The sequence below is a fragment of the Trachemys scripta genome, chromosome 2, assembly GCF_013100865.1.
Source record: "Trachemys scripta elegans isolate TJP31775 chromosome 2, CAS_Tse_1.0, whole genome shotgun sequence".
Classification (NCBI taxonomy): domain Eukaryota; kingdom Metazoa; phylum Chordata; order Testudines; family Emydidae; genus Trachemys; species Trachemys scripta.
In genome coordinates this window covers 40355409-40381025 of record NC_048299.1, presented here as the reverse complement: position 1 = coordinate 40381025, position 25617 = coordinate 40355409, and the positions used below count along the sequence as shown (strand labels likewise).

The window sequence follows — 25617 nt, the reverse complement described above, 5'->3', positions numbered from 1 at the left end:
TACATAGTAATCAAATTAATCATCAAGATGTTACCAGTGGCTTTAGAAAGCCGATAAATGCCCACTGATTTAAACAGAATTATTTGTAAAACTGTGATGATCTGGCCACACAATATATCTCATAGGCCCCAGTCTTGCTTCCCTTGAAGTCAGTGGCAAAACTCCCACAAACTTCAAAATGAACACGATGGGCCTGGAATGTGATTAATAATAATATCTTAGCACTTATATAGTGCTTTACATATTCAATGCATGGTACAAACAGTAGATTAGATTTCTGGTACAATATATTATAGTTCATTTCCAGGATTGAAGCATAACAAAAGCATTCAGCATGAAATATTTAATATAAAAAAGTTTCTCTAAAGGCCTCAAGAAATTACATAATGCATAACTACTAAGATCTGCTGCTAATGCTACGGGAAATGATAGAACTAAATACATACACATCCTCCACTTTTGTGGATTTATTCCACTACATTCCGTTTATTGTATCTTCTTTTCTTTACCTATACACTTAGGACCCACTTCTTTACCTATACCCTTAGGACCCAGTTCAGAAAAGCAATTAAGCACACACACAACTTTAAGAACATAATGAAGTCGTAGGGTGAAATCCTGGACCAACTGATTTCACCCCAATTGCCCCCACTGCTTAAGCATTTTTCTGGCTAGGGATGCTTTCCTGAATGGGGGCCTAAATGTGGGGTAAATTAATAGTTAAGAGATTTAAAAAAAATTAAATTAATCCCATAGAATTGTACTACAAAAAGCGAACCAAAATAGTTTTGCCTACTCAACAACATGAAGACTCCCGATAGAGAAAAACCCCCACAAAGTTAATGTTTTGAAGTTTATTTTCAATTATAATTTTTGGATAACCAAGCAGCTCTGTAAAGAGAAAGCACAGAAGAGTAATTCTGGCACTTTTGGATAGTACATAATTTTTTTCCAAAAATTTAAAGCACATTTCAGTCCACTTGCTCGGTCCATAGTCCATGTTATATGAGCTAGATTCGCTCATAGGATTCCAGAGGAAAGTAACCACATATACAGTCAATGAAACTATCTTCTTGGCTTCATCAGGGCCTTTAAAACGTCCTCTAGTCTACCTTAGCTAAACAGAATCCACAGTACACATGATAACTAGAGAATACACTGTATTGAAATGAGAAATGCTCAGCACAAATGGGACACTTGGTGGCATGCAGTTTAAAATAAAAGGTATAATTTCAGAAATTTATAAAATCCAAATAGATCAATTAAAAGCAACTAGAAAAAGAATGGACTGTTCATTGTTACTTTAAAAAAGGCACTTGGAGTTAATGAGACCAGAACTGGAGGGCTTGCAGCTGACACAAAGTTCAATTTCGTTTCATAAAAAGGCTCCAATACCAAGGGATGCTACTCAAGTTTCCTTCAGTTTTACATTAAAACAAATTGCTGAACAGATTATAATAAAGACATAAATGTTTACAACCAACTTGTAAAAATAAGAAAAGCATAGTATAAGCAAAATATTAAAAAGCAGCAATGCATAGCCTTCCTTTGAGATAATGCATAACTTTAGACACCAAGTGTCAAATTCTTGTGTTTAAGATACCCTTTCAGTAGCATTATCATGATAAAATTGGCTTAAGAAAATGTAACAAAGTTTCACCTGCTCCCATTCAAAGGAGATTTGAGGTCATAAACCTGCCAAAACAATGTCAATATTTTCAACATCCTTGATGACTAACATCAAGTAAATGGAATACCAATCACTCTTCTTACAGCTGTCTCACCGGAGGCATCCATTAAATCACTTTTCAGAGTAATGATTTAATTCTTCTCTAACATTTACACAGTAATGCATATAAAGTTCTTTCAATGTTGCCCACCAAAGATTTTCCTTTTCTCTTCCACAAACAATTAAGCACTTCCACAGAAAGAATATTTGGCAATTTCATACTCCACAGAAAGGTGGATTTGTAATAGCTCACTTTATATTGAAAGCCATCAGTGGTCTTTCCTCTCGTTTTTGCCAAGGACTCTTTTTATCTTCTCCTTGGTCATCTTCATCATCGTCGTCATCATCATCATCGTCTTCATCGTGGATGGATGTTCCGTGTTCGGGACTAGTTAGTGGGTCAGGTATGGTTTCTACAGTTCTTTTTATTGTTTCCTCCTGCAGGCTGGGCAACTGGACCCCACTTCTCCTGCTAGCTCCATCCAATAGGTTTCTTAGGGTACTGTCCTCAGGGCTGCAAACTGCTGTTCCACATTCACTGCCACTTTGGTCCATATCATCCAAATACACAAGCTGTGTATAAGCTGTGCTATCTGAAACTTTCTGCTCTCTTTGATGGTTTGCCTGCAGTGGCTGGTGAGTCTGTTGCAGGGACAAATGATCTCCTCTTCCCCTTCGGGCAGATTTTGGTTCATTCATATCAACACCAGAATCCAAACTGGCATCATTACTTCCATTCCTTCCAGCTCTTTGGAGATCAATGTATGAATGTCTAACATGAGCATTTGAACGTCCATCTAGAGAAACAAACCATGCCCGAGGATGAGGCAATGGCTTTCCACCTCCTAGCTCCATCAGAGCTTTTTCTGTAAGGAGCTGCACTTCACTATTCATTTGAGCCAGAGATGCATCATTAAGTGAGGCAGGAATGGATATGGACTCTGACATAGAAGCATTTTGTGGACTCCATTCACTTGCACCTGCATCTTGCAAATGTTGCTGAGATATTGCTTGTGATGATAACTGTTGGGGTTGCAGCTGCTGCTGAGGATGCGGAAAAAGCTGCACATGAGGGTTAGAAAGCTCAGCCTGAAGTCTTTCAATATCAAGCTGCTGGTCAGCTGGGACAACCAGCGGTTGGCTAACATAAGGATGTTCTCCTGGTAACTTCATGTAATGACCTGGGATGACCAATGTAGGCAATACTTTTCTGTAAACACTGTCATTAACTTGGTCAACAGAATTGCAGCAGATCAACTGACCTGGTCGAGGAAAAGATGTAGGTCGTTCAAGATGATCGACAGAACGAGACATCATACATTCAGTAGGTCTGCAATCTAGCAGTTCTTTTTCAGGGGCTGATGGGGAGGGGTACATTTGTTCCTGAATATTGTATTTACTTCCTGAAGAAATATGGTTTATGGATGCTTGAATCTCTCTCTCTTGCTTTTCAAATAAAGGCTGAGACAGCATAGCATTGTAACTTCTCCTGTAATCTTCTTTGATAGGGGACTCATATCCTTCTGATGTTTCCATGGAGTTTCTTAATTTTGAAGGAAAAGTATCCACTGACTTATGGGAGCCTTTTCTTAAAGTCCCACTAGGAGTCAGGTTCTCCAAGGAGATTCGGCTCTTGTCTTTCTCCTTATGAGAAAGCAGTTCCTCTCGGGAGCTAAACTCCTGTGAGGTGCTGTATGAATGTTTGAGCATAGGAGTGTGCAAATCTGCTTCTCCACTAGAAGATACCATCTCCATGTGGACAGCACTGATTAACTCCTTAACGCCTGAGTTTTCAGTGTGCCCATTGCTGGCAACAGACATCCCACCAGGAAATTCTGACTCCCGTCGGGAAAATATTAAATTGATGTGGGACATGGAGGTTGATTGATCCTTCTTAGAACCATCCAATGCTGTAGAAAGCTGCAGTTTCTTACGGTGCTGACGTGGTTTCAAACACTTCCTCCTATAGTATGCCATAACAAAAAGAGTTACATATGTTTATGACTGGTTTCAGAGTATCAGCTGTGTTAGTCTGTATCTGCAAAAAGAACAGGAGTACTTGTGGCACCTTGGAGACTAACACATTTATTTGACCATAAGCTTTCGTGGACTACAGCCCACTTCATTGGATGCATAGAATGGAACATACAGCAAGATATTTATACATACAGAGAACATGAAAAGATGGAAGTTGCCATACCAACTGTAAGAGGCCAATCAATTGAGATGAGCTATCATCAGCAGGAGAAAGAAAAAACTTTTGAAGTGATAATCAAGATGGCCCATAGAAAGTGTGAGGATACTTAACATGGGGAAATAAATTCAATTAGTGTAATGGCCCAACCATTCCCAGTCTCTGTTCAAACCTAAGTTAATGGTACACCTGATCAACATCCTATACAGCAAACAGGGAAAGATTAAGACTGAGCTCTCAAAACTGGATACTCTCATGAAAAACCAACCATGAAAAACCAACCATGAAAAAGCACAGGAACAGATCTGTATAGACACATGCCTAGAACCCCAACCAGGGGTATTCTATTTGCTACCCAAGATCCATAAACCTGGAAATCCTGGACACCCCATCATCTCAAGCACTGGCACCCTAACAGCAGGATTGTCTGGCTATATGGACTCTCTCCTCAGGCCCTACACTACCAGCACTCCCAGCTATCTTCGAGACACCACTGACTTCCTGAGGAAACTACAGTCCATCAGTGATCTTCCAGAAAACACCATCTTGGCCACTATGGATGTAGAAGCTCTCTACACCAACATTCCACACAAAGATGGACTACAAGCCATCAGGAATAGTATCCCCGATAATGTCACGGCAAACCTGGTGGCTGAACTTTGTGACTTTGTCCTCACCCACAACTATTTCACATTTGGGGACAATATATACCTTCAAGTCAGAGGCACTGCTCTGGGTACCTGCATGGCCCCACAGTATGCCAACATTTTTATGGCTGACTTAGAACAACGCTTCCTTAGCTCTTGTCCCCTAATGCCCCTACTCTACTTGCACTACATTGATGACATCTTCATCATCTGGACCCATGGAAAAGAACTCCTTGAGGAATTCCACCATGATTTCAACAATTTCCATCCCACCATCAACCTCAGCCTAGACCAATCCACACCAACGGTCCATTTCCTAGACACTACTGTGCTAATAAGCGATGGTCACATTAACACCACCCTATACCGGAAACCTACTGACCGCTATACTTACCTACATGCCTCCAGCTTCCATCCAAGACACACTACAAGATCCATTGTCTACAGCCAAGCTCTAAGATACAACCGCATTTGCTTCAATCTCTCAGACAGAGACAAACACCTTTAAAATCTCTATCAAGCATTCTTAAAACTACAGTACCCACCTGCTGAAGTGGAAGAACAGATTGACAGAGCCAGAAGAGTACCCAGAAGTCACCTACTACAGGACAGGCTCAACAAAGAAAATAACAGAACACCACTAGCCATCACCTTCAGCTCCCAACTAAAACCTCTCCAGCGCATCGTCAAAGATCTACAACCTATCCTGAAAGATGATCCCTCACTCTCACAGATCTTGGGAGACAGACCAGTCCTCGCTTACAGACAGCCCCCCAAACTGAAGCACATACTCACCAGCAACCGCACACCATATACATTGGCCAAACTGGACAGTCTCTATGCAAAGAATAAATGGACACAAATCTGACATCAGGAATCATAACATTTAAAAACCAGTAGGAGAACACTTCAACCTCTCTAACCACTCAGTGACAGACTTGAAGGTGGCAATTTTGCAACAAAAAAGCTTCAAAAACAGAATCCAAAGAGAGACTGCTGAACTTGAATTAATATGCAAATTAGATACCATTAACTTAGGTTTGAACAGAGACTGGGAATGGTTGGGTCATTACACTAATTGAATTTATTTCCCCATGTTAAGTATCCTCACACCTTCTATGGGCCATCTTGATTATCACTTCAAAAGTTTTTTCCTTTCTCCTGCTGATGATAGCTTATCTCAATTGATTGGTCTCTTACAGTTGGTATGGCAACTTCCACCTTTTCATGTTCTCTGTATGTATAAATATCTTCTTGCTGTATGTTCCATTCTATACATCCGATGAAGTGGGCTGTAGCCCACGAAAGCTTATGCTCAAATAAATTTGTTAGTCTCTAAGGTGCCACAAGTACTCCTGTTCTTTATATGTTTATGCCTGTTGTACATAAATAAGATCAGCAGGCATGAAATAATGGGATTTTCAAGCAATGACTGAAAGCTCAACTCTCAGTAGCAAAGTTCAATTAAAAAGGAATCAGTGTGAATTAAGTAAGCATTAGGGAAACACCCCAAGAACTTAATTTTAAACTGGGCTAGTGTTCGGTACAGGAAAGCCTAACGAGAACCAATAGCATGTATTCACTGACAAAGGCTTACAATTCATTTTAGAATAGGGATGGTTGAAAACTGATCAAATACAGCACTGAAACAGTTATGGCTCAAGATATACACATCTTCTCTTTGATCTACAGTACTAAAACGTCTTCTACAGAAAATGTATACGTTATAAAGGTGCCATGCTTCATATAACCCCTTTCCTAACAAAAATGGGGAATACAGCTTGCACTATATGCAACCAGCAACACGAGGAAGGACTTTATCTCACTGTCTCTTTCCTTTTCAAGCCAGTGAGGTACATAATTCTTGTTTTTTTAAATGTAAAATTTTTTCAATAAGAGATTGTACATAATTTCAGTATCATGCAAGCAGGGATGTTTACATTCTAAATGCAAACTGAATGCCCAAAATGGTAAACTTTACCTGCAATAATACAAAAGAAGACACAGCAAAACCACAAGAATGAGAGCCATTCCTCCTAGAATTGCCAAAAGGAACATTGTGTGATAGGTGGTAATGTCCTGTGTTACAATGGGACCTAGAAGGCAAGAAAACAGAGTTTAGACTTGTGACAACCTTTAAACAAAGAGAGGCAAGTTAACTGACAGTTATGACACCTTCTTCCATGCTGTCAGGATGCTAAATTAGCAAAACTGCCATTAGGTGCTCCCCACCAGCAGTGCCTGCTTATGCCATATCTGAGAAAGATGTGGCGAGAGTGACTAATGGTTCTGCTGGCAACAACACCAAACAGTTTGTTCCGTGGAAATCCATCTGACTGCAAGAACAGCATGCCATGCTAAGCATTGCTTCCTGGCTCCATCCAATACCACAGTGCCCCAACCTCACACAGCTGAAGTGCAGAAGCCCCTGCAGTGTCTTCAGCCAGTGGCGTGCATGCCGCAGAACTACTGCTTTCCCTCTGCTGCCTGTTTTGAGATTTCTTTTTAACTGTAAGTTGATCAATTTGCAGTAAATAGCAGATGTGGCACACTAAGGGCTTCATCTTTAGAGGTATTGGTTGCTCATATCTCTAGTTCGAGTCAATAGCACCTCTGAAAGCCAGGCCCTTAAATGCAGTAGAGTAAAACTAAAGATTTTAAGAACTATTGATAAACTCTTTACTCACAGAGAAAGAGACATGTATACAACTTCTACTCCCAGTTATGTATGTGTAATCCCATTAGTTTATCAGATCCTTCACACAGTTTGAAATACAGAACCACATTTTGTTTTCAGATAGAAAGGTGCAACTCCCAGTGACAGGGTTACATGGGTATGTACTGTGACTGAACAGAATTTTGCCTGTTTGTTTGAACAATGTTAAGGATCTAACCTAGAGGTTTCTAAATTGTGGTCTATGAACCACTTGTGCTTCAAGAGCCATTGCTGGTGGTCCTTGGAGACCTGGCTGGGAACACGGTGCTGAGTCTCCTCTTTCCCAGATGTGAAACAGAGAGGGGATGGGGAGATGAAATGAAGAACAAAAATAGAAAGAGTGATTAACCTGTTCTAAAAATAAATAAATAAAAGGAAAACACATATTGTATTAAAGAGAGCTAAAAATACATTCATTCTTTCCTAATGTTACTCTTCCAGGTAAACTACTACTTTAGTCGCTATAAGGTATTATGTGAATGGGAGAGGAGATGGCCCATGAGAATCTCAATTAAAGAGTGGTTCCACTGTAACTAAGTCTGAGAAATGCTGGCTTAAGAAGAAAGGAAAGTCAGAGCACAAGCAGAATCTTTTCCCTAAAGGAAAAACAACAAGGACAATCAAAACTCCTGATAATGTGAAATATTTTAGACATATGGGGCCAAATTCATGACTAGTATAAACACCATTAAAGTCAGAGACAAGAAAGTCACACAAACAAAACATCTGCCCCCCTTTTTTAAGGTACAATTAATTTTACAAGATTATTTTGAATTCAAACCACAGTTTGTCCTTGTCTACACCTGTAACTAAACCTTGGTTCAGCCCTAGGTCAAGCTGGATCTTTCAGCAACTGAATTTTTTTATAGCATAAACTTAAATAAATTGTTTAAGGAAAGAAAGCTGCCAGAAAGAATCTTTCTCCATATACTGAGGAAGCTCAGTGGAATCTATTTGGGCAGACTTGAGAACTAATCCTTACACAGTAGGTTGCTTTGTTTATGTACATGGTAGATGGTTTGTTTGTGTAGTCAGGGCAAGGCATTTTCATCACACTACCTCTGTTATGAATTTATCAAAACCTAATGAATGAAGACTCTCTGAGGAGGTGGTTTTTGTTTGGTTTAAACAAAGAAGCCTGTGTTTATTTGAAGCCGGGGAACTGGAATAAAAGAGCTGGCCACAGGAAAAAAAAAAAACGATCAAGCCACATTGTTAATAGTCTCAACAGGAGTACAGGTACACATCACAGCTAGTTTACATTGATTTCTATGTTATTTAAATAGCTTCCTGAATGCCAACCAATGACAATCTGCAAAGGGCAGTCAACCATTACAGATTCCAAATTCCACCCTAAATTACACCTAGTGCAAGCTCCATGAAGTCAATGAGATTATAGCAGGTGTCAGGACAAAACTTCAAAAGCTTTCAAAAGAACAATTAAGATGACTCTAAATTGTGATTGTATTAGCTTCAGGTGAATCCATTTCAAAAACTTCATAATAGATGTTTTAGTAATTGTTGGAACTCACAAGTACATTAATATCATTACTCCCCTCACTTTCTAGCAATTAATTTACCAGGTAGTGGTGACACAAGTGACACCAGTGCAAGGAATACTTGCTTATAAAGTTTCATGTGTAAGTGGTTTTGAGTACAAGGATTCCTCCCCTCTCCCCAAAAGATTTTAACCCTTTACTTTCAGATTTCTCTTTTGTAATAATCCATTATTGATCAAGATGTGGCATCTCAGATGAGGTCATCCTGAAAAATATAAGTGTTATATATGAATACATTAATATTCATTACTGGAAATACTAATACATTTCAATTCAGTCTTACCTGGGTTAGTAGGAGACATGGCTGCAACCCAATAACCCAACTGTGGGGCAATGTATGTCCAGGTCAGCTGATTTCCTTCTTGTTGTACAAGCCCTAAACTACTCTTCAACCATGTCCCTGTAAAATACAAGATCCAAAATGGGGCATGTTATTTTTTAATATGAGATCAGTATATACTAGTGAAAAAAATAAACTGTAACAAAACTTTTGCCTTAAACCTTATCATTAAGCACTATAAGTCATATATCACTCTAAAGATATGGGGAAGTTGCAGGTCTTTAAACACATCTCTCTTTGACCATCATCGCTGAGTCCTTCCATGAGAAGTCATTTGAGAAGCTTTATACTAAAAAGAAGCTGTTTAAAATAAAGTAAAGCTATTAAACCTTCTAAAATGGATGTGGGAATTAGTGGTTGCCATCCCAAACTCCCTTTGTTGGAGGAGGTTATTCCTGAAGATACTACATAGTGACTTCAAATATATTGTTTTAAATTTTATAAAGCCCCTTTTAGAATTCTCACTGTTCAAAGAGGCATTATGGAATTACAGCAAATCTCTCCAAGCTTCTATTTTGGCTGCAAAGATTTGCTTCTAAGGAACATGGATATACATATACTGTATGCACACATGTATTCAGCATACCACATCCCCGTCTCCCTTACTTGCAATTGCCTTTTAGAAGCATAAACCTTTTTATTTCTCTACAGAGGGTTTTGTTTTTTCATCTAGAAAACTTTGATTCTTTAACTCCTGTGTTTCCAACAGAGAGGAAACTATTTGGTGTTCAGCAATTTGTTTCAGCAGCACCATCAGAGGCTCAGTCAAAATGCACGTAGTTTTGTGAGTATTGTTTACTAGGTAACAATGCAGAATATTTTTAAAACACACCTTTCAAGGGAAATTTTAAACAGGGTATTGATAATCCAAAAGGAAATTAAGTTGGTCAGGCTTTCATCCTGAAGTATGCAGAGTACTAACTTCTAAAAAAATGGTGCTTCTATTTTCAAAAGATACAGTGCATTGTAAACCACAGTTTTATGAAAAAGCTTTAAAATTAGATAATTATTTGCATTTTGTTACACATTAAGGTTCCAGCTTCTGGAGCCTAATAAAAAAATTGGTTTAAATTCTGAGCCAAAGCATCTTAATAATGCTATTAGACTACTCCATTCTCCCTGAATGACACACTGGATTATTGTGCTTCAGACTACTGAAAATTTTATAATTGAAACAGGGTGTTCTCAGGCTTTTGCAAGTAGAGGAAATTGCTGAGTGCTGTGATGCAGCTAATATTCCTTAGAAAGAAATCTTTGCAGTTCACACAGAAAATTTGAGAGTTTTGCGGTAATTTTAGAATGGCTCTCCGAATAGTAAGGCTTTCAAAAAACATGTTCAAATTTATGTTGATCTAGCATTCTGTTTTACTTCCACCAGTGGGTGCCAAACTAGACAACAAATAAAAAAACCTAAATAAAATTGGAGTTCTTCAGACACTTCACTACTATCAAAAATATATCAAATTAGTATATATTGTATCCAATGTATTTCAATGAATAAACACCTGCAATTCTCAAAGGTTAGTTATAAATTTCTGCTACAAAGGGGAAGCTGAAATGCTGAAATTACCTAACACGTTTTCAAGAGAGCTATATACAGTCCAGTATTGTATTCTGACTAGCCCTCCCTCCAAATGGTCGTCAGTGTCTCTGGCCTGAAACTAAGCCTTTTTTATGATGTCACTAATGAATTAGAGGTGGAAGTGGTAGTGGAGGAAAGGTAAAAATTTGAAAATGATTGTAAAACACATTTAAGAGATTTTATTAGTTGTATAATACCACAAAATTAACCTTAAGGTTCTGATGATTTCCACTGTAGTTCTTAAATTATCCACATGAGCAAATCATGGAAGTGTATGATGAATGGCTTCTTTTACAGAACATATTTGAATATTCATTTATTTTTTCTTCTACATAATCAAATCCTTGTAAACCATAATTTTTTGTCTCAGCATAGAGCTTGTGTTGATATAGTAAAAGTTTTTTGCATGACACACAATATTTAACAGACTGCTACATAGAGGTGAAAACTATCGACATATACCGACTTGGCATTTGAAATCTGGTTGAACGTGTAGCCAGTAATCACATTCAATATTGGTGCAGAGTGGGGGAGTGGAGAGGAAAGTATTTTCTATGTTGTAAGGGAGGTATCCAATAGGTATAATGTGTCATTTCACACAACATCAGCATCAACATTGTAATTTGAGCACTTCATCTACTGTAATGAATTTGTCTACAGAACAACCCTACAAAGTAGGGAAGTATTATCAGAGGCAATGACAGTGAAATGACTTGGCCAAGGTCACAAAAGAAGTTTCTAGTAGGCCCAATGAATAAAATGAATCAAGAACTCTCAAGCAGCCACTTTTCCTCTTGATCTTCCACCAGGTAATTTTCTAGTAGCAGACATTTGTCCCTCCAATAGCCTTGAATGAGAAGCTGAGAACATAGCCAACAATCTCACAGGGAATGTCCTTATTCCATCAACTTTTGGTACAGTGACTGCTGTCTGTGACTGAAACGACAATCAGCAAGAACGTTGTCCACAGCTGAAACCACAATTTTCTACTATCCTCAGCAGGATCAGCCTTGATAATAAAACCACCTCGGCTTGGAATAAACCCTGTTTCAAAGACATGATGCTAAATGCAAAATGAATAAATATTATTAAAAAGCACAGCAACATAAAAGAGCATTTGGAGAGTGTGCAGGGGTCTAAAAGGGCAGGTAGAAAAACAGGAACCAAACAGCAGGAGAGAATGTGTCTGTGTGGTAGGGGTGATGAGTAGACTTATTGTTCAAGCCAAGCTTCTTTTACAGTCTCAATACCCCCGAAGATACAGGAACATTCCTACCTTAGTAGCAAGGCTGACATCTTTGGTATTTTATAGGTTACACGATAGAAGTGGGAGACATTTGGACATTAACAGAAATGGATTAATTTACCATTACTTTGATCAAGTTAAAGGGTAAGGCAGGGAGGCTTTCAGGACTAATATCTAAGACTATAGAAGAAAAGAGGAGCAGGCTCCTGTCCTAGGACTTGAGAGACAAACTAGGGCAGAAAGTATCATCCTCCTTTCTGGTGTAAGTTTTTAAAATATATTTCACACAGGCGAAAGGGTGATGCAGGTTTTGTGATTCAAAAATCACTAGGTCTGACTGCTCAAGAAATTTCTTAAAATGCCACTTACAATCTCTGCAACAAGGCAAGTTTAAGGGGAGTCAAAAACCTAAGTGCTGAGTCCCTGCCGTTCTTATTGACTTCAGTGGGACAGTGAGTGCTCTGCACTTCTGAGAATCAGGATCTTCAAGTTTATCCATGAATCCCTCATCACATCAACTGCATAACTATAGAGAATGAGGAATTTTATATCTGCAGCCAAATCCACGTTTATGGCAGGAGTCATTATTGCAGTTATTCACTAGGGGGAACATGTGTCCAGCTTGCTTTACTTACACTGCTCTGGAACAAACAGAATCCTTGTAGTGCCTCTTTAAAAGCTCTTCTGCTAATTATGTGCCTGCACAGCACAGTGATCAAGAAGCTAACAGAGACTACACTCTTATCACTATGAGAAAAGCTCACTTTTCATTCCAGCAGAACAAGATTGCTCACATTTTTCCAACAAAAGGAAGCTCTGTACTTGTAGAGAAAGCAAACAAAAGGGCGTACAAAGCATAAGGCTAGCCAGCCTTCTTGCCTGTCCTCCACTCATTTAGCTCGCCCACCAGTTTTTCCTAACTGCTGGCTATCCTCCAGAACACTAACTGGTCAGCATAACACAAAACCACAGCAGGAAAAGCTGGCGTTCCCTCTCTCTTAAGAGAGGGCCAAAGCTCTAGAAACGTACCAAGTACCTACTACATGGGTCACCACTGGACACCACCATGGGTCATACTTACTTCCTATTTTAAATACAGAGAAAGCTTTGGTACATCAGCTTTGATAAATTAATCCATTTCTGTTAATGTCCAAATGTCTCCCACTTCTATCGTGTAACCTATAAAATACCAAAGATGTCAGCCTTGCTACTAAGGTAGGAATGTTCCTGTATCTTTGGGGGTATTGAGACTGTAAAAGAAGTTTGGCTTGAAAAAATAAGTCTACTCATCACACCTACCACACAGACACATTCTCTCTCTGCTGTTTGGTTCCTGTTTTTCTACCTGCCCTTTTAGACCCCTGCACGCTCTCCAAATGCTCTTTTATGCTGCTGTGCTTTTTAATGATATTTAATAATATGTGGTGACAACTGGAAAATGCCGAGTTTTTAATGGAGATCACTCTAGCCTCAGAGAACGAAATACACTGCCTCACGCCAATGCCAAGGATGGTTCCCCCAGGGCTCTGGGTGACAACCTGATGGGAAGCCCACTGTGTACCCCACCCTGCTCCAAGACTGTACTAAAGGTCCCTCTCATCTTTTATATCTGTCATTTCTCACCAATAGGTATTTGATACATTTGAGTCTCTCCCACAAGTGGTGGCCAAAGAGTGAGGTACTCCATCTTCCATAGCAGCAGCAGCAGCAGATTGCGCCTACTCGTCTCAGTCAAAGAGCTGTATTTTTTTCTTGCGATAAGCTAGCCACAAATGTACACAGTATTCCAGGCAAGGGTGCACCATTAATGTATATAACTGCATTATAATATTTGCATTATTAGTACAGTGCTCACTTTATATTATTTTATTACAAATATTTGCACTGTAAAAAAGATTATAAAGAGATAGTACAATCTATAAGCCAAAGCATGAAGGGGCATACCAATGTTTAGCATATCTGGCATGTAAATACCTTGCAACACTGGCTATGTCACCGGCATGCGAACACCTGTTTTCGCTTTCAGATGACATTGTAAATAAGAAGTGGGCAGTATTATTTCCCGTAAATATAAACAAACTTGTTTGTCTTAGTGACTGGCTGAACAAGAAGTAGGACCAAGTGGACTTGTAGGTTCTAAAGTTTTATATTGTTTTGGTTTTGAGTGCAGTTATGGGAAAAAAAAATTCTACATCTGTAGTGCAATCTCTTTATTGTGAAAGTGCAACTTACAATACTTGTATGAGGTGAATTGAAAAATACTATTTCTTTTATCTTTTTTACAGTGCAAATATTTGTAATAAAAATAATATAAAGTGAGCACTGTACACTTTGTATTCTGTATTGTAATTGAAATCAATATTTGACAATGTAGAAAAACATCCAAAATATTTATAATAAATTTAAATTGGTATTCTATTATTAACAGTGCAATTAAAACTGCAATTCATTGTGACTTTTTAAATCTAGTTCATTTGTTTTGTGTTAATCACTTGAGTTAACTGGGATTAATTGACAGCTGTAATAATTACCCAAAGAAAAAAATCTCTCTAGTCTAGATTTCAACTTTTCATTCTGCCCTGGAGAAGCATTGGTCATAACTGTACTGGACCAGGAACAGCACGGAGAATTAGTCCCCATCCCTGACCCATGCTCCCTCTTCCTTGCATGAGGATGGGATGTGGAATAAGTTACTTCATCCCTTTTCATAGAGCAGCTTACTCTCTTTCAGGGTGCCCAGCTAGATACTCAGGCCTGCGAACAGGGAGTTGGAGTGCAATGGAGGCAGGGCTCTGGTTGAGTGAGGGTTATGAAAAGCTAGTCCATTGCACCCAACTTTCTCCCTCCCTTCACAAAACAACAGAACAAAGAAGACAATCACAAATCATCCACACGGCTAAGTAAACTTTAGATGAAGTGCTACATTTGTTAGCCACTAGTATGCACAGATAGATGAGAATTTGTTGGATAAAAAGTTGACACTTTTTAAGACTCTGGTTCTACAGCTCAAAAGAATATTTCACAGTGCCTGTGTGCATCTTTTAAGCAGAAACAGTACGTTTTATATTGTATGTGAGTAGCGTATGGTTTGGGACAATTTACCATTGCCATTAAAACTATAAAGACCAGCTGGTGTTTCATGGAAAACTTCTATATAGAGAGACAATTCTTCGTCTTTTCCCCCCATTACTATTCAATGGAGTTCTTCTTTGTGGTTCCCCCCCATTACTGTTCTGCAGAGCCAACATGCTGATCCAGGATTAAACCAGGTTGGCTCAAATGAACAGTTGGGGGAATGTTTAGTTTTCTTATAACTCTTCCCTCACCAAGATTTTACAGTTTTCAATGGTACTCACTCACACTCAGAATAAAGAGAAAACTGTATTAGGCAGTAAATACAAAAAAGAATTTCTTTTAAAGGTAAACCTAAATATTTGATAAAATATTTAAATATAAACTACGTATGGGGAAAAAAGCACAAACTGAGGCCTAGTCTACACTTACCGGCTGGTCCGGAGGCACGCCATCGATGTTCTGGGATCGATCCCGGAAGTGCTCACAATCGACGCCGGTACTCCAGCTCGCCGAGAGGAGTACGCGGCGTCGACGGGGGGAGACTTCCGGCCGCGTCTGGACCGCGGTAAGTCCGGACTAAGGTACTTCGAATTCAGCTACGTTATTAACGTAGCTGAATTTGCGTACCTTAGTCCGAAGTCCGGACTAAGTGTAGACCAGCCCTGAGTATCAAGTGACTGCCAAACAAAACCTTGGACACAATGTCAGAGGCCAGACAAAGTCTTCAACAGAGCAGCAGAAATAAAGTTGTGCTAGGTAGAAAACATAATATCACATTGCATTACTTGGATTTTGGGGAACATGCTCAGTTATCCCAGACAAACTATGAGCTTGATACTGCAACCACCTACTTGCATGGCTAGTCTTCAAGTATGACTTTGAAGGCACTATTCACATAAAAGTGTTGGCAGGTCCTGGACCTTAGAGCTGGCTCTGCTTTTACAGGGCAGGTGTACATGCATTATTTATGGTTTTTCAAAAAGCCCCCCAAACCCAATTATTTTAGACGCATTCAGAGTGAAACACAAGCCAATCTAAGCCCTGCCAGAGTCTGTGTGCGCCCACGCATGCATGCACACAGGCTCACAATTACACAAGGCTAGATCATGCTCCCATTGAAGTCAATGGCTTCAATAATGCAGATTGTGGCCATACAGGCAAAAGGCCTTCTGCTCACAGGTGTATACATTACTCCTGCACCAAAAAAATTAAAAATTCTGCATACAATATTTTAAAATTCTACATATTTTATTTGTCAAGACAACACAGTATAATCATATCAGTTTCAATTATTTTGGTAACTTATTTCAAAATACCAGTCAGAAAGTATGTCCGACAACAAAAAAGATTCCCCCTAAGAGTAGAGAGAGCTAAAGAAACCCCTATGACAACCCAGTTCCTGTTTTTCCATTATGCTTTTGTTGGTCACCTGAGTCTGGATGTGTCACATGTGCCAGCTAGGCACATCTTGAGGGAAAACTTTGCTCCTCTGGTCTCAGACACCCACAGCATCTCCCCACAAAAGCCCAGCCATGGAGTACCCAACCGGCCCTGACACTCACATCCGCTACCCCTTCACAACCGAGGGATCCAGAGAGGGAAACCGCCTGATGCAGGGTCCCGAGCTTTATGGAGTTTCCTGCATGCCGCCTCCTTCCTTCAGGATGTGTTGGTAACTGCAGCTGCCCAGAACCCGCCAATTCCCCCTTTCCCCTGGCAGTGTCCTCTATTTGCGAGCTGAACAATGGGGCTCTGCTGGGTCCAGCAGCACCAATTCTGCAAGGAAAAAAGAAATTATGTGCAGAACATTAATTCTGCACAAATTCTGCATTGGGCAGTGGCACAAAATTCCCCCAGGAGTAATGCATGCAACTCTTAGTATGAGTCAAGAACAGAGAAGATTAATTCCATTCTTAGCTGCATGCACTCTGACTTCAATGGGAGTTGCATGGCAACATTTGAGAGTTGAGCTCAGCCATGATGGAGAATTTTTAATTCTGATTATATTGTATTAAACATTCTCATCTGACCATTTCATTGTGTCCTAGGATACACCCCTTCTTCTGACTTTTGTTGATTAAGTTTTCATCCTAACACTGATCAAAACAACGAAGTATGTGACTGTCAGAGGAGTACACTATAGCCTAGTCTTCACTTACCGGCTGGTCCGGCGGCACGCCATCGATGTTCTGGGATCGATTTATCACGTCTGGTTAAGACGCGATAAATCGATCCCGGATCGATCCCGGAAGTGCTCACAGTCGGCGCCGGTACTCCAGCTCGCCGAGAGGAGTACGCGGCGTCGACGGGGGGAGACTTCCGGCCGCGTCTGGACCGCGGTAAGTTTGGACTAAGGTACTTCGAATTCAGCTACGTTATTAACGTAGCTGAATTTGCGTACCTTAGTCCGAAGTCCGGACTAAGTGGGGACCAGCCCTATGACTAGAGCCCTATGTATTTTGCAAAGGCAAAATAACATAAAATAAACCAAAAAAAGAATATTAAAAAAAAAAAATCACAAAACAAAAACCTCACCCCCCAGCAGCTCCATGGTATGGGCCTGGCTCCCAACGACAGGCATTGCAACCCGGTGCCTGGGATCCAAGAGCTGCTCAGATTTGGCCTGGTCACCCCTCCACCATCATGTAACTCTACTCCCCCCAAGAGCATATCCTGACCCTCCCCAGGGCTTCCCATCCCTGGGGGAGGGGGACTATTGGGTGGTTGGGTTCAGTTGGAGAAGGGGATATTTAAGAGCTACTGTTCTGTGCTTGCTTTTAATTCTTAAAACCTTTCAATATCATGGAATAATTCTTAATAAAATGATGTGTATAGACAGACTGGAATTTATACACTGTTCTTATTTATATATGTCATTGAGGTATTTTATTAATCTAAATGGAATTAAAAAATGAAACAACATTTTTAATGACAAACAAAACACCACAAAATTACCCCAAAATAAAATGAAAAATGATAAAAAATAAAAAGAATTTCACAAGGCTTTTACTATAGCTTGTATGCAGCGAAGTAGCACTCTTTAATATATAAAAAAAGAATGTCCAATCTACACAAACATTTAGTTTTAATGTAGCTAGTTACATTTTTGTCTTGGATCTTCCTCTTTTTCACCCTCAATCTGAAGTTTGTGTTTTTTTTCCTCCTCAGAGAAACCCATTATTTCTCCTCAATTACTTTTCTACATGACCTTTCAACAGGAAACACTCCCTAATAATTAATTAGATTTTTTTTTAAAAATGACCTGTGATGGAATTATCCAACCATATCTGCTGAAGGCAATCTAAGTAAGAGGATCAAAGTTGTGCTACTTACAATGCAAATGATTTGTTTCCTGTGGTATGAACAAATAAAATGGAGGATTTAATTAACCAGAAATCAAATTAAGCCAACTATCCTGATTTACTTTTTATGCATAATATTATCCTCACTGGACAGTCTTGGAAATGAAATCGGGATGATTTTTAGTATTATCACACAATAGCCTAGTTGTAATAAATATACATTTCTTAATAAGAATTAGTTTTTAATGATTTTGTCTGCAGTGGCTGTGATTTCACACAGGATGGCACAGTCTATAAATGAAGATGTAGGGTTCAAAACAAATGCATGTGTTAGAGAGAATGGGGATATGTCTTCACTACGAAATTAGGTCGAATTGATAGAAGCTGGTTTTATAGATATCGGTTTTATACAGTCGATTGTGTGTGTCCCTACATAAAATGCTCTAAGTGCAAGAAGCTGGCGGACCACGTCCACAGTACTGAGGCTAGCGTCGACTTCCAGAGCATTGCACTGTGGGTAGCTATCCCACAGTTCCGACAGTGTCCGCCGCCCATTGGAATTCTGGGTTGAGATCACAATGCCTGATGATACAAAACAGTGTCGTGGGGGGTTCTGGGTACATACCATCAGGCTCCTCCCCCTCCGTCAGAGCAACGGCAGACAATCGATTCGCGCGCCTTTTTACCTGGGTTACCTGTGCAGACAACATACCACGGCAAGCATGTAGCTCGTTCAGCTCAGCTCACCGTCACCATATGTCATCTGGGTGCCGGCAGATGTGGTACTGCATTGCTACACAGCAGCAGCTAATTGCCTTTTGGCAGTAGATGGTGCAGTATGACTGGTAGCCTTCATTGGCTATCTGGGTGCTGGCAGACGTGGGGCTGCATTGCTACACAGCAGCAGCCCCTTGCCTTTTGGCAGTAGATGGTGTATTACGATTGGTATCCATCGTCGTTGTATTCCAGTTCAATCATAGGCACCTGGGCAGACATGCTTTGTCGCCTGGAGACTCAGTCCTGCCGTCAGTCCTATTGAACCGTCTTGACGATGAGGACTAGCAATCGTAATACAGTATCTTCTGCCAAGCACCCAGAAGATGCCGAGGGCTATCAGTCATGCTGCACCGTCCGCTGCCAGTTTAAGATGTAAAAAAATAGATGTATTCATTTGCTTCCCCCTCCCTCCGTGAAATCAACGGCCTGTTAAACCCAGGGTTTTGAGTTCAATCTTTGGGGGGGCCATTCTGTGTGACAGTTGTTTGTGTTTCTCCCTGATGCACAGCCACCTTTGTTGATTTTAATTCCCTGTACCTGTACTCCATGTCATCAGTCGCCCCTCCCTCCCTCCGTCAGTTTTGCGCCTTTTTTCAGACCAGACGCCATAGCACTGGGATCATGGAGCCCGCTCAGATCACCGCGGCAATTATGAGCACTATGAACACCACGCGCATTGTCCTGGAGTATATGCAGAGCCAGGACATGCCAAAGCAAAACCAGGACCAGCCGATGAGGAGATTGCAGCGCGGCGACGGGAGTGATGAGGAAATTGACGTGGACACAGCCTTCACACAAGGTACGGGCCCCAGCAACGTGCAAATCATGGTGTTACTGGGGCAGGTTCATGCTGTGGAACGCCGATTCTGGGCCTGGGAAACAAGCACAGACTTTGCAGGTCTGGGACGATTCCCAGTGGCTGCGAAACTTTCGCATGCGTAAGGGCACTTTCATGGAACTTTGTGACTTGCTTTCCCCTGCCCTGAAGCACCATATTACCAGGATGAGAGCAGCCCTCACAGTTGAGAAGTGAGTGGCGATAGCCCTGTGGAAGCTTGCAACGCCAGACAGCTACCGGTCAGTCGGGAATCAATTTGGAGTGGGCAAATCTACTGTGGGGGCTGCTGTGATCCAAGTTGCCAGGGCAATCAAAGACCTGCTGATATCAAGGGTAGTGTCTCTGGGAAACGTTCAGGCCATAGTGGATGGCTTTGCTGAAATGGGATTCCCAAACTGTGGTGGGGCCATAGACGGAACCCATATCCCTATCTTGGCACCGGAGCACCAAGCCACCGAGTACATAAACCGCAAGGGGTACTTTTCAATGCTGCTGCAAGCCCTGGTGGATCACAAGGGATGTTTCAACAACATCAACGTGGGATGGCCGGGAAAGATACATGATGCTCACATCTTCAGGCACTCTGGTCTGTTTCAAAAGCTGGAGGAAGGGACTTTCTTCCCGGACCAGAAAGTAACCGTTGGGGATGTTGAAATGCCTATCGTGATCCTTGGGGACCCAGCCTACCCCTTAATGCCATGGCTCATGAAGCTGTACACAGGCAGCCCGGACAGTAGTCAGGACCTGTTCAACTACAGGCTGAGCAAGTGCTGAATGGTGGTGGAATGTGCATTTGGATGTTTAAAAGTGCGCTGGCGCAGCATACTGACTCGCTCAGACCTCAGCGAAAAGAATATCCCCATTGTTATTGCTGCTCGCTGTGCGCTCCACAATATCTGTGAGAGTAAGGGGGAGACATTTACGGCAGCGTGGGAGGTTGAGGCAAATCGCCTGGCCACTGATTACGTGCAGCCAGACACCAGGGCGATTAGAAGACTACAGCAGGGCGCAGGGCGCATCAGAGAAGCTTTAAAAACCAGTTTTGTGACTGGCCAGGCTACGTTGTGAAACTTCTGTTTGTTTCTCCTTGATGAACCCTCTGCCCCCCCCACCCGGTTCACTCTACTTCCCTGTAAACCAACCACCCCACCCTCCCTTCCCCCCTTCGAGGACCACTTGCAGAGGCAATAAAGTCATTGTTACTTCACATTCATGCATTCTTTATTAATTCATCACACAACTAGGGAGATAATTGCCAAGGCAGCCTGAGAGGGGTGGGGGAGGAGGGAAGGAAAAGGACACAGTGCAGTTTAAAACTTTAAAACTTTAACACTTATTGAAGGCCAGCCTTCCGATGCTCGGGCAATCATCTGGGGTGGAGTGACTGGGTGGCCGGAGGCCCCCCCACCGTGTTCTTGGGCGTCTGGGTGAGGAGGCAATGGGACTTGGGGAGGAGGGCTGTTGGTTACACAGGGGCTGTAGAGGCGGTCTCTGCTCCTGCTGCCTTTCCTGCAGCTCAACCATACGCTGGAGCATATCAATTTGATGCTTCAGCAGCCGGAGCATTGACTCTTGCCTTCTGTCTGCAAGCTGACGCCACCTATCATCTTCAGCCCGCCACTTGCTCTGTTCATCCCGCGATTCAGCCCGCCACCTCTCCTCTCGTTCATATTGTGCTTTTCTGTAGTCTGACATTGACTGCCTCCACGCATTCTGCTGTGCTCTTTCAGCGTGGGAGGACATCTGGAGCTCTGTGAACATATCATTCTGTGTCCGCCGTTTTCTCCTTCTAATCTTTGCTATCCTCTGCGAAGGAGAAACATTTGCAGCTGGTGGAGGACAAGGGAGAGGTGGTTAAAAAAAGACACATTTTAGAGAACAATGGGTACACTCTTTCATGTTAAATTTTGCTGTTCACATTACACAGCACATGTACTTTCGTTACAAGGCTGCATTTTAACTCTTATTTTGAGGGCCTGCCAGTTTGCTGTGAGAGATCACTCACGCAGTGCCAGGCAACAGAATTCGGCTTGCAGGCAGCCATGGTAAGCCACAGTCTTTTGGCTTTTTTAACCCTCATAACATGTGGGAATGGTTTCAAACAGTAGCACCCTCATTTCCCATACCAAGGACCTGTTGGGTTGGCCATTTAAAATGGGTTTGCAATGTAAAAGGAGGGGCTGGGGTTTCCGGGTTAACATGCAGCACAAACCCAACTACCCCCCCACCCACACACACACCCAATTCTCTGGGATGATCCCTTCACCTCTCCCCCCCACCGCGTGGCTAACAGTGGGGAACATTTCTGCTCAGCCAAGCAGGAACGGGCACCTCTGAATGCCCCCTTAATAAAATCACCCCATTTCAACCAGGTGACCGTGAATGATATCACTCGCCTGAGGATAACAAAGAGCAATAAGGAATGGATGTTGTCTGCATGCCAGCAAACACCAGGACCATACGCTGCCATGCTTTGTTATGCAATGATTCCAGACTACGCGCTACTGGCCTGGCATGGTAAAGTGTCCTACCATGGCGGATGGGATAAGGCAACCCTCCCCAGAAACCTTTTGCAAAGGCTTTGGGAGTACATGAAGGAGAGCTTTCTGGAGATGTCCCTGGAGGATTTCCGCTCCATCCCCATACATGTTAACAGATTTTTCCAGTAGCTGTACTTGCCGTGATTGCCAGGGCAAATTAATCATTAAACACGCTTGCTTTTAAACCAGGTGTGATATTTACAAAGGTACACTCACCAGAGGTCCCTTGTGTGCCCTCAGGGTCTGGGAGCACGCCTTGGGTGAGTTCGGGGGTTACTGGTTCCAGGTCCAGGGTGATAAACATATCCTGGCTGTTGGGGAAACCAGTTTCTCCGCTTCCTTGCTGTGAGTTAGCTTCATTGTCTTCATCATCATCATCATCTTCCACGTACCCTGAACCCACTTCCCTGTTGCGTGTTTCTCCATTGAAGGAGTCAAAGCACACGGCTGGGGTAGTGGTGGCTGCACCCCCTAGAATGGCATGCAGCTCCGCGTAGAAGCGGCATGTTTGTGGCTCTGCCCCAGACCTTCCGTTTGCTTCTCTGGCTTTGTGGTAGGCTTGCCTTAGTTTCTTAATTTTCATGTGGCACTGCTGTGCGTCCCTGTTATGGCCTCTGTCCTTCATGGCCTTTGAGACCTTTTCTAATATTTTGCCATTTCGTTTACTGCTACGGAGTTCAGCTAGCACTGATTCGTCTCCCCATATGGTGAGCAGATCCTGTACCTCCCGTTCTGTCCATACTGGAGCTCTTTTGCGATCCGGGGACTCCATCATGGTTACCTGTGCTGATGAGCTCTGCGTGATCACCTGTGCTCTCCACACTGGGCAAACAGGAAATGAAATTCAAAAGTTCGCGGGGCTTTTCCTGTCTACCTGGTCCGTGCATCTGAGTTGAGAGTGCTGTCCAGAGCGGTCACAATGAAGCACTGTGGGATAGCTCCCGGAGGCCAATAACGTCGAATTCTGTCCACGCTACCCCAAATCCGACCCGCAAAGGCCAATTTTATCGCTAATCCCCTCGTCGGAGGTGGAGTAAAGAAACCGGTTTAAAGGGCCCTTTAAGTCAAAAGAAAGGGCTTCGTCGTGTGGATGTGTCCAGGCTTAATTTGATTTAACCCTGCTAAAGTCGACCTAAACTTGTAGTGTAGACCAGGGCTGGGATAGGACATTACGCTATTAAATCATATGTGTATTGTACATGATATTCAAATATACCTAACATGGTTATTTCTAAAACTAATTCAGAATTAAGTCTATGGCCCGCATATGAAACTAACCTTTACATTCTTCTTCTGAATAAAGAAGCCCCAATTTTCTTCAAGTTTGTAAATGGCCACTTTTTATTCCGATAAGTAAAAAACTACATGCTTTTCTTAAAACTGGCAGCAAAAAATTAGTAGGTTGCAACTAGCATAAGAAATTTTAGTCTAACAAGAAGTATTTTTTTTTTTTTTTTTTAGGAAAAGCCATATGCCATGAAAATACAGCTTGGAAAATTCCTACTTGACAATCAATATAACATCAGAAGTGCCACTGCTATAATACAGAAATGCTATTTTTTCTTGCCACAAATACACAGGAGTTTAACAATTCTTAGGAATAAGTTAATATTACAATATTGTTTTTGAAGTTGCTAGGCAACACCAATAATTGAATGTCCATGCTCTGAGATCATACCTTCATTATTCTTCCACTCTTACAGCATTTGTTGTATGGCATTTGGGAATAGTGTAGTTAAATCCTGCCACTATTTTAGTAACGTCATCATTACTTGGCAAAAAGAAACCAATTTGGTGTGTTTCAGACCACTGATTATCAGAAAAATACACATTTTATTACATGAAATCTAAAATATTTCTGCCAAAAAACCAGCATCACAAAATGTTATTGTTCAATGAATGACAGAAGTTTGAACTGAGCGCTGTGGTTTTCCTTTGTTACCTTTGTCTTAATAATATAAGGGAGAAGCTGAATAAAATTACCTGTCTAATATTTAACAAAAGCACACACCATTTTTCTTTACTAGTAATTTTAATAGCATCTGAGGCAGGGGGGGCAGATTGTATACAAAAGTTATTTCCATCATTTCTTTTTCCCCCCGAAACCCAGAACAGAAAAGGCTTATTAAAGAAAATCTCTATTACACATAAATCAATAATTATATTTCAAATGGGAAAGCTTGGCTCTGCTTTCCCCATCTCAATGTCTGATTCTGGGTTTATATGAAACATATTCATTTTAACATTTCCTTTATCACATGCTATTGACTAATTTCAATAAATAATACAATTAATATTATATAACTAATATTAAATAAATAAATAAAACCCTGCAACTCTAACTCCTCCAATCCAAACACCTCAAAGCACTTTATATCCTTTAATCCATTCAGCCTCACACCACACCTTTGAGGTTGGTAAGCATTATCTTTATTTTACAGATTTGGAAACTGAGGCAGAAACACATTAAGAGATGATTAGCACCTCAAACTCCCTTTGATGTCATTGTGAGTCATAGGTGATCAGTGGTTTCAGGATCAGGCCTAGAGTTTGTAATACCATTGGCTACAGTGACTTCCACATTTCACTTAGAATTATTAATTAACAGTTACCCTACGTGACACAGGAAGACTGTCCTGATACTTTGAGACCTTCCAGCTTTACCACCGACACTTCCCCAGCTTCTACCCTCAGGCAGCTCCACTACTCAGCTCCACTCCCTTCCCACACCTCCCCACAACAGTCCCAGGCAACATAACCCTTCCTCCCCTTCCCCCTCCCCCCCCCGTTCCCAGCTCCACCCTGCTCTCTCAGTCTCGAATCCAAGACTACCTCCCCCCTCTACCACACACATTTGTGTTGGGCGATAACTAGGGGATAGGGAAACTGGAAGTCTGGCATCCTGAGAGGGGCAGAGCTAATATTGCTGTGTACTGGCTGCACGGTATAGCGGTTGAGCATTAGTGAAATCAGTATTGCTGTATGGAGAAATACAGCGTATATGACGTTCCTGGTCTTAAAGTTTATTATTGAATGTAATTTTGTGTTCACCAACTTTAACAACATATTGTT

General features: G+C 41.4%; 1 protein-coding gene across 2 annotated transcripts in view; it reads right to left on the bottom strand.

Moving 5' to 3' along the window:
- Positions 1 to 328: 328 nt before the first annotated feature.
- FAM171A1 (family with sequence similarity 171 member A1) overlaps positions 329 to 25617 on the bottom strand; it is a 140135-nt gene continuing 114846 nt past the window's right edge. For both annotated transcript variants that reach the window (XM_034760368.1, XM_034760367.1), the window contains 3 exons: positions 9129 to 9245; positions 6552 to 6666; positions 329 to 3692 (listed from right to left, as the gene is read on the bottom strand). In XM_034760368.1, the coding sequence (XP_034616259.1) occupies positions 1979 to 3692; positions 6552 to 6666; positions 9129 to 9245 (1946 nt within the window). In that variant the 3' untranslated portion in view covers positions 329 to 1978. The remainder of the gene's footprint in view (positions 3693 to 6551; positions 6667 to 9128; positions 9246 to 25617) is intronic.